The 10,287-nt window shown below is 41.2% G+C and overlaps 1 protein-coding gene across 1 annotated transcript in view; it reads left to right on the top strand.

Moving 5' to 3' along the window:
• LOC101858097 (GTPase IMAP family member 4) overlaps nt 1-1,980 on the top strand; it is a 3,729-nt gene extending 1,749 nt beyond the window's left edge. Inside the window, exon 2 of the mRNA XM_005095365.3 lies at nt 933-1,980. Within this exon, the coding sequence (XP_005095422.1) occupies nt 985-1,695 (711 nt within the window). The 5' untranslated portion in view covers nt 933-984 and the 3' untranslated portion in view covers nt 1,696-1,980. The remainder of the gene's footprint in view (nt 1-932) is intronic.
• Nucleotides 1,981-10,287: the final 8,307 nt, after the last annotated feature.

Below are 10,287 nucleotides of genomic sequence, written 5' to 3'. Positions count from 1 at the left end.
GGTGGTCCTTATAAAATTGACGCCAACCATGATGCTCTGGATGATTGGGAAAAGTACATTCATTTCCTGTTATTTTCTGTTAAATCTAATTACAATTTGTTTATAAAGATTCTCTTTTCAACTCAATTCAAACTTTGGAATGATTACACAACTTTTTTTTTTCAAATTGTTCATTTTAATATTGTCAAATAATGCATGCCATGCATAATTAAATATTCATTTTTGATTCTGATTTATTTGATATTTATTTTTTCCAAGCTGAGATGATAGTCCAATCTTTTTGCTTTTTTTCCAAGCTGTGATATCCAAACTATTTGTTTTAATTATTTTGATTGGTTAAAGTTGTTAATAATACATGTATTTAAATAGTTTGACAGTTCAAGTATTTCTTTGTTGTTTTCTTTAATAAACAACAGGGTTTTTAAAAATATTTTTCAAATTTAAAGTAAAGATCAAAGGTTTAGGCTACATATAAAATGCATCCTGTACAGGTTCTATCTAAATGTTTTATGTACAATTTTGGTTGACGTCAACTGGGGTGGAGGTGGGGGGGGGGAGATGACAGAAAATGACAAGGAGGGAGGGGAGGGTTTTTTTGGCTAAATTTTTAGCTGACGTCATTTGAGAACGGTCCCTTATGCTCCAATCGTGCAGTTGAAAGATTCAGGTCTGTTTTCTTTTCTTTTTTTTCTTTTTTTTTTTTTACGTAAACCATTTTCACGTCCAGCTCCAGGCTAATTCCTCATTAAATATGAGGAGTCAGTATACATTGTGCATAGTTGGTTTTTTTAACACAGTACAGTGGATCAGTATTTGTATCTACTTACATCATTTAAAAACAAGTCACATGGTTAGAGCAAAAAACCACCGAGTAGCCTTGTCAAAGTCCAAGCCCAAAGGAACTTACTTAGTTTTTCCATTACTGTCTACAGTTGCGGAAGAGAACAAACGCTAGCAGAAAGGCCAGACATCGCAGAAATAACCATGTGTGCTGATCTGACAGTAATGCTTTTGGGAAAAACTGGCCACGGCAAAAGTTCCACGGGTAACAGTATCTTGGGTGAAGAGGTATTTGATGTATCCGATTCCTCCCAATCGTACACGAAGGTAGTGAGGCGAGGGACCAACCGAATCGACTGCCGTCAAATAAGTGTCATTGATACGCCTGGGCTCTACGACACGCACGATTTCGACCCCACCACAGAAATTTCCAAAACGACAGAGTACATCCGGGTCGGCTTCAACATGAGCTTGCACAACCGTGTGGACGCCTTCCTGCTTGTGTTGCCTTATGGGACAAGACACACCAACGAGGAAGCAGCGGCAGTCAGGGCGTTAGAACGTACCTCTTTAGACCGAAAGCTGTGGGATCGATGTATTGTTGTCTTCACGTCTGGCAGCGACTTTCTGTTGTTCAGACGGAAATTCCGCCGCCCGATAACGTTCATGGACTGGTGCATGAACCAGGGAGGTAGCCTCGGGGAGCTACTTCAAAGAGTCGAATACAGATGTCTGCTCTTTGAGAACTTGAGAAGTACAGATATTCAAGAACGTGAGCAGAGGCAAAATCTCTTTCGAGAAGTTGACTACATCAGACGCCACTGTGGAACGTTCACCAAATCTGACTTCGAGAAAGTTATCAACAAGAGCAAATCGTTCTTTTCAAGAATAAAAAGCGCCTGCACCATTCTCTGAAAGGGAACTCGGTTGTTATTTTTAAAATGTCAAATACAATGTTTATCCTTTTCTTTTCTTTTTTTTTTCTTTTGGTGCTTTTTATAGTGCGATCAAGTGTGCATAGTTTTTCCAGAGACACTGGCCTGATTGTGAGCAATGCTTACAAATAACAATTATGAATCATTGCTACCTCTTGTCCGAGTCGCTGCACATTCCCTCATCGCACAAAGCCTGTTTGCCTTCCATCTTGGGACCGACTACCCCCCCCCCCTCCCCCAACCATTAAAACCATTTGTCTATACCCCTATATGTATGCAAATAGATTGATTAGGTATGTATGTGACGCGGTGTACATAGATGTGATGAGACAGAGAGAGAGAGAGAGAGAGAGAGAGAGAGAGAGAGAGAGAGAGAGAGAGAGAGAGAGGGGAGAAAGAGAGACAGAGAGGGGGGAGAGCAGAGAAAGAGAGAGAGAGAGAGAGAGAGAGAGAGAGAAGAGATGTAAAGAAAAAGAAGGAGATAGATCAGGTACATTGATAGAGAGAGGAGAGAGAGAGAGAGAGAGAGAGAGAGAGAGAGAGAGAGAGAGAGAGAGAGAGAGAGAGGAGAGGCCAGAGAGTGAGAGAGAGAAAGGGGGAGGGGGTGAGAGAGAGAGAGGGAGAGAGAGAGAGAGAGAGAGAGAGAGAGAGAGAGAGAGAGATATGTCTATGTAATATAACACACTGAATGCCCCATATATACGTGTCGAATGTTTCTATATATTATCAGATCACTTTGCGGGATAATGTAAGTACGGGATAAACGCGTGTCGTAGCGTGGTGGAATCAGGCGCTCATCAATTTCAGGCGTGTTGATTTGCTGGTATACTATAATCAGCCTGATTATTTGCCTTGATTTTGATGAAAAAAAACAAACCCATCTATGTAGAATTTGAATAGAAATCGGGATTTTTGCGATTGAAGGGCATGGGGATCACCTGGTGGCAGAGGTAAAATTAACGAAAAAATAGTCGCCAAAGTTTGGTGGCTTCCTAAGCTGTAGGCTCTTGTCTAGTGTCCTTGGAAACAACAATTTCACTTCTTTGAGTCTTTGATAAAAAGATTTTCAAATTTAAAAAATCCGTGCAGGAACGTGTTTTAAAATGATCATTAAAGACGTTGAGCCCAAAACAAAACAAAAGAAAAAGATAAAAGGGCCAAACAGGCGGTAGAATGTTGATTTCTTTGATTGTATTACTTTGACGAGCGCCTGATTTCACTACAACACCCAAGTAGATATGATTAACCACCCCCCCCCCCCCCCCCCCCGTACTTCGATAGTTTGCATACCTAAAATACTTCGTGTTCCTTTTTTGGATAATACTCGTACTTGGAGAAGGTCAGTAGTACCAAAGAGTCTACATAACAAGAGGGGCCTCTTCTCTCTTTGAGCCAATTAAAAAAGTGTCCTCAAAATTCGGTGGCGCCCTCTTCGCAAAAGCGCACCCTTTGCGAACAGAGTTACCCTACTTGAGTTTTAAAAAATTAAAATGAAACTAGCAAGTTTTTGAATGAATTTCAGAAGAACGCTTTTTTAAAATGGTTACGCTGACAAAAAACCTCTTCCGGAGGAAAGAGTGATTGTTTTCTTCGTTTAATTTGACTTTAGAATGAAAGGCGAGAGGTCATTAAAATTTTATAAAAACTAAAACTCCACACTGAACGAACCCGAATGGTGATGAACAGCAGTCGATCTGCGCACGCAATGAGATGCTATTCCTATTCTTCTTCTGGAAAAACGAAAGAGAGCTTCAAAACAGACAGCAGCGCCATCTGAAGCAAAGATCGAACTTCCTGCAGACACTTTTTGGCTGAGTGGCCCATCTTGTTATGTACTATCTTTGCCTATGGTTCAGTATAATCGGTACCTCATGTTTGATGGTATTGTATGGTTCAGTAGTATCGGTACCTCCTATTTTATAGAAAAGTGTGATATGACTAGGCTAGGCGATTATATGACCGTCTAGGGCTAGGCCTATTGACCCTTTCCAACGCAGTGAGTAGACAGGTTCTTGTGTGCCTGTATAATATGGTAGGGTCTTTAAAGATGTAAGTATGGGTGTTTTGCGCCCCCGTGGATAGAATTTAGGTCATTCGGGAGGCGAACTGCTTTGACCCTATCAGTCAGTGCTGATCCGGGTTGAAAAGGAGGTGATGGAGTGGGAGCAGAAAGTGGAGACGAAAGCAGACGATAGAACATTTCTGAGAGCAGGAAAGGAGGTGAAAGGAGACAATTTAGAGAAGAGGAATTTCCGGATTCGAACCCTGGGCTTATTGAATGAGAGGCGAACACCTTAACCTCTAGGCCACGAGAGACCCCAGACAAAGTTTAAGTTCCTGTAATTTCATAGCCTGGCCTAAACCCTGTAACAGTTGTTACAGTATTTCAAAGAGCGTTTTTTATCACCGATACTTACTAGGACATGAATGTATGAATAATGATTTAATGATTTTTCAATATGTAGAGATTCCTGGATTCAAGGCGATTCCTTTTATTATCTCGGCAAAAGAAAATAAAAACGTGTAATTGAACATTTAATGGAAACACTTGAAGAAAAAAACATTAATTATTTTTTAATTCCTTACTTGTGGTCATAACAAAGCGTACCAATAAAGCATGAAAACAAAGGAAACATAAAAAGTAATTGGAAGAAACTTCAAACTTTTGGAAGTAACAATTAATTGGAGAAGAACAAGATTTAAATAATATTTTATTCTCTGTATGTTTCACGAGATTGTGACGGATCAAGTTGCACTGTAAAAGTTGAGTAGTTCGCATGGAGTTGCTGTGTGCCCTGCGTCCCTTGCTGAGAATAGTTTGCTTGATTAATAATAATAATAAACTCAAAGAGATTATAATACATGTAGTACTAGAGGTTGCAGCTGTGACGTCACCCACGTAAACTCACAATTGCTGTGCGGGCCCATTCAGATCACTTTGCCGCCATTTTTTAGAGGATTAGAAATAGCGTTGTCACGCTGGGATACTGTAAATCACTCATTGTATGGATCCTGTGTGCACACCCAAAGAGCGTTGTTTAATATCGGGCACAAATGATTATAATAGACTGACAACATTCTAAAATGCAACACTTAGATAATTCCGGTTTATCTTAAACGTTTACAATATTTTCTCAAATTGGCGTTGATTTGCAATGGTGTTTTGCCTCATAACACCCCTTCTTCCTTGAACCCCTGCTGCTGCTGTTGCACATGCTGTTTGGCATCGGTTCAGCAAATGAGACAGAATATTGCGCAGGTATCATTGGTGGGTAGTTGCGCTGGGTTGGCTACTTTATATTCTCTCATCTCAACAACATCGTAGTGGTTCTTTTCCGTTCAGCCAGCCTTGAAGATGTGCTAGAGTTACCGCTGAAGCTTCTAGCAGCTTCTCAGTCATATTCCTGATTCCAGAGGGCCGATACAAGCGCCATGTTGTCAGCGGTGCTAAATCTAGACATACTGTTTGGGCGACGAACAGCAAATGATTTCAATAGAATTATATTCTTTTACTTTCATAAGTGATCATTAAGAGAAACATCTAAATGAACACCAAAATGAAAGTCCTGAAATGCTATGTTTGGTTAACCCTTCTGTATGGCTGTGAATGCTGGACAATCACTAAAGACAGTGAAAATAAATTAGAAGCAACAGAAATATGGTTTCTTATGAGACTGCTTAGAGTATCGTGGAAGGAAAAGAAATCGAATGAGGTAGTGCTTGATGAAGCCCACGTGGGACTCTCAATGTTAAAAACAATCAGGAAACGACAAATGCAGTTTTGGGGACACCTGAATAGACATAAGGATCTTGAACATCTAGCTCTCCTCGCCAAATTGAGGGCAAACGAGTCAGGGGTAGGCCCAGAACAACATACTTAGGGAACCTAAACAAATGGGTAACAGGGAAATATCAGGGAAACGTAGCTTTTTTTTTAGAGCATCCGAGCAAAGGAATGAATGGAGAACCATGACCGCCGATGTCTGTCGCAGATTTGGCACTGGATGATGATGGATGATCATCCAGTCCATCTCATTCGTTTTTTTCTTAATCTTTCTCTCCGGTATGGTCACACAGTGTAAAAAGCCCTATTTGCATAATTTGGAGATAATCTGGCTCATTAATAATAATAATAATAGATAGCATTTGTATAGCGCATACCCCCGCTCAGCAGCAGGCTCTATGTGCTTTACACTATATTATTACCCCGGCAGACCATAGAACACTCCGAAACATTCTCAGCATCCCGGGAAGCATACAGTGCAAGCAGCCGATTAAGTGCTCAAACACTAACAAACTGACAAGATCTTTCGCTGTCTATAGCCGGGTACCCATTCCCACCTGGGTGAAGTGAGGAAAATTCGTGTTAAGTGCCTTTCCCAAGGACACAACGTCGGGCCCTTGACGGGATTCGAACCCACGACCTTATGGTTGCAAGTCCGAGAGCTAAACAATTACAAAAATCCCCATCTGTACATTTTAGCGATTGGCAAATCACATGAAAAAGAAATCAACATCAAAAGACTTCGAGGAGTATCATTAATCCGTGACTGAAAAATGTTGCTGTGCGCCGAATGGCCTTTTATTCCTCCCCTGATTGGCGGCGCACCCCTCAAGTTTGACACTCGTGACGTCACAGCTAAGACCTCTAGTTCTATTTATAATCTCTTTGTAATAAACTACATCAAACGTTAGATACCAGTGTCTCGTATCAAATTCCACTCGAATTTGACGCTGGTGAAGATTCTGAAGTCAGAAATTCAAAATGTTTGGCTTTGGCACCATTTTATTTTTAGCGTCGTGTACCCCGATCGGCGATCCAACACATAATTTTCAGGATTGTTCTGAATTCAAGCAATCTCCCGGTTTGTTGAAATTTTTTACTGAGCAGTCCGGATTTTGGTCTTGTGTGATCTCAAGATTGTCTTAAGATCATCTTGAGATCGCGTTCAGATGGCCTTGAGACCATCTCAAGACGGGTGCACCCTTTTAAATGCGTAGTGAGCGGCGGGTGTAAGTCTAGTCGGTGACGTAATGAAAACTGCGCGAGACTGTCTGCGCTTCCCATAGACTTATGTCACTATACCCTAAATCGTTCACTCTGACGTATTTAATTTCCGCTTCTCTATGGAGCCCATCATTTGACTCAATTTGAGTCAAAAGAAGGGCAAGATGGAAAAGGTGCCGCATGCAATCAATTAGGAGACTGGTGTTTCGACCTTCATTTTGGGTATAACAGCGCTCTTCAAGGTGTGCTTTTAGTTTTTAGTTTTAGTAAGGTTTTACGGCACTCACAATTGCATATGGTCATATGAGCACCCAGGGGTGGATGTCAACAGAGAAGTCAAAACGGGGAATTAGGCTTTCTCTGCTCACCTCATTAGCCTCAACAGCACAAAGTCTACTTCGACTATAAAAAGCATCCCGGAAATAACAGTTCACAAGAAAGTGACAAACATACAAAAGAAGTAGACGAAAAATGACGATAGTAAGGATGAGGAAAGAAAAAGCAGCAGTTCCCCCTTTGTTATTCAGGCACAGTATGAGCATGACATTGATAAATCAGCTCATTTACAATTCTCCTGTGCATAAGAACATGTTAATATCCCCCCCCCTTTGGGAATGGCCTAAAGACAACTTCAGTCAGAAGCACTGTCCTGGCGGGGGGGGGGGGGGGGGGGTGCTTTACAGAATGTTCTTATCTGGTGAAAACTGGTGCCAGCCGGCAGTGACAATCAGTGATCTAAGAGTAGGTTACAAGTCAATGGTGCTCCTTCATACCCAGTCAGACCGGGGCCATAGCTAGACATACGTCAATCGATACATTTATCTCTAAAATGTATTAGAAAAGGAGATCGATATAATATTAAAAAAAACTGGCGACGGTGGTGTAGCAGTAAGCCTCTACGACGTCGTAAGCATGCAGAAGACGGGTGTGGCGTTTTTAATCTAGTAGCTCTCAACTTGGGGAGAGGAAAGATTTTTTCCCGTTGGAGAGCTGCAGATTAATGCAATTTGAAGAGAAGGCAATTAAGTATATTTCTACTTATCTGCTGGTGAAATATCTCTTTATTTTATATCAACTCTAATATAATTTAGTATAACCCAAAGAGGAAACACGGAGTGTTTTCTTGTAAGTTGTAAGCTTGAAAAAAGTATACCTCAAAAAGGAAGCTCGAAGTACAGTACTAACTGTAAGGGGTAGATATTTAAAGATGCTTTTCTTTCAAAAATTAAAAACCCATTTACAGATTAATACATGTGAGAGATTGCTAAAATGGATTTAAGTCTTTTTTAATTCAAGAACACTAACTTGACTAAGGATACATTTGACACCCGAGCGCAAATTTGTTTGCTGACCTTCGAACTCTTATGGGTTAAGTCAAACGTCACCTCCCAGACTTTCCCAAGTATCTCTGCTTTATTTTGCTTTTTTGTGGGGATAGTTTACGCCCTCATCGACTCAAGTAAGATCATTAAGGATTAAAGTTTCGACCCTGCCTGTCAAGGCCAATCCGGGCTGGGAGGGGCACAACGCCCCTGCAGAAAGAACGAGATATTCTTAAAAATTTGATAAAACTTCTCCCAACATGTGAATAGAAGTCAGGGGCTCTGTGTGCGGCAACAAAGCGCCTAACCCCTACACTGCAAATGCCGGTGGTGTTTCTCTATCTCTACAATCAGAATTAGGAAGTGACTGGCGAGCCGTATCGTCTCTGGCGACTTTGTCGATGGACTCCTCTCCTGTAAAAGTAGGCACTTTACACGAATTTACATCCCTTCACCCAGGTGGGAATGGGTACTCAGCCATAGACAGCAAAAGATCTTGTCAGTATGTTAGTGTTTTAGGGCCTATAAATGGCTGCTTGCGCTGTATGCTTCCCAGGAAGTTGAGGTTGTTTCAGAATGCTCTCTGATCCGCTGGGGTAATAGTATAGAATATTAAGCGAATAGAGCTTGCTGTTGAGCGGGGATTTGTGCTATACAAATACTGTATATTATTATAATGTAATTGGCAATGCAATCTACTCTTATCCATGCAAGAAGATTTAAGAAGCAGGCTGCTCCACCCTGTTTGTCAGGGCCACCAGAACTTAGAGGAACACAACATCCCACCCGACAGACTGGGGTAGTGGATGAAATACTACTTTCCAACGTGGGAATTGATTTTAAGCGTTCAGCGTGAGACGGCAAAGAGCCTAACTGCTACACCACAGACGCCCGTGAGCACTGGGATCTTGGAGCAAGCTCATGTTTGTGCACATTGTATGAAGGCAGCGTCGGAACAGCGCCACGGGTAGAAAATTTACGAGCAAATTCCGTGTAAAGGCAGTTTTTCGTGATTTGAGGAATGCAAAATGTAAAAGCAACTTTTCAGAAATGCCACATGACAAAAAGTCAAAGTAGAAAGAACAGTTCTGGAGTATGGATTGTAGGCTATACTTACTTTACTTTACTTAATTTACTTTTCCGATCCAACCCTTGAGTTCTAGCCCTTCGGCCTGTCGTGGAGGCAAAGAATTTAGAGGTGTGTTTTGTCGTTGTATAGAGTATTTCCAATGTCTGTGGGGGTTAGTAGGTAGGTACCACGCAGGTCGCTAAGTGGAGGGCAGGTAAAGAGGTGGTGTGATACTGTTTCATCCTGGCAGTCACACAAGGGGAGTCGGGTGGGGTATCCTTGTGGGTCCTATTTAGGTAGGAATTCAGTGGGATGTGTTGTGTTCGCCGACAGTGATTTGTTCTCTTCTATTCAGGGAATTTAGTACATTTTAAGAATTGGGAGCAGTCATGTGTGCATACAGTACTTCCAGTTTTGCCCATTGGCCATCCATTCAGCCACTGTTCCCTGGTGCTGCAACGAGGACTGAGATGTAGGCACTTCAGTGAACGCTCTCACTACAGCGTGATTCGGCTTCGGTAAGTCCCATTGAGCTTTGTTTCCGGACATGACGTCTCGTTAGGACAGTGGGTTCAAACTGCCCATATTTTTGTTTAATTTAGAGGACCAACAACCAAGTCCGATACAGGTATTTAAAATTAAAGACCCTTGGATAGCCTTCTAAACGTTTTTTTTTTCTCCACTTTTTTTTCAGTTCGATGTGCGACTCACGAGTCTCGAGATATTTTAAGTTGAAAAATAGACAATTTATAACCATTTGTTTTTCTTTAATCTTCTCGTCATATTTTTTCCAAACTACCCTTGTTGATAAACCATTTTTTGTTCTTCCAGAAAACGTTTAAATGGTTATCTTTGAAGTCTTACCTTGGCTAGTGTAGCCTTGCCCTTTTATCAACCAAATCCTCGAAAATCTAGCTGAACCCTTCCACCGTGACATTGCACCGAGCCGTGACGTCACTCATGTTTCGCCTTGAGCTTTTTGTTCCCTCTGTTCATTGTTTGAAATGTACAAGACAGGGGAATACATCGCCGAGAGATTTTTCAACTTTAGTTTGAAAAGTTAGTCAATTTTGGAAATAATTTGTAATCACTGACCTTAAATCGCGCCAATTCCATTCTATAATATAAAGAAATTGAGATTTTTTAGAGCCAAGTATTTCTTTTTCACTGAGC

The sequence above is a fragment of the Aplysia californica genome, unplaced genomic scaffold (assembly GCF_000002075.1).
Source record: "Aplysia californica isolate F4 #8 unplaced genomic scaffold, AplCal3.0 scaffold00102, whole genome shotgun sequence".
In the NCBI taxonomy this organism is placed as follows: Eukaryota; Metazoa; Mollusca; class Gastropoda; order Aplysiida; family Aplysiidae; genus Aplysia; species Aplysia californica.
Note: the sequence above shows the minus strand (reverse complement) of the source record. Positions and strands in the feature narration are given on the sequence as shown.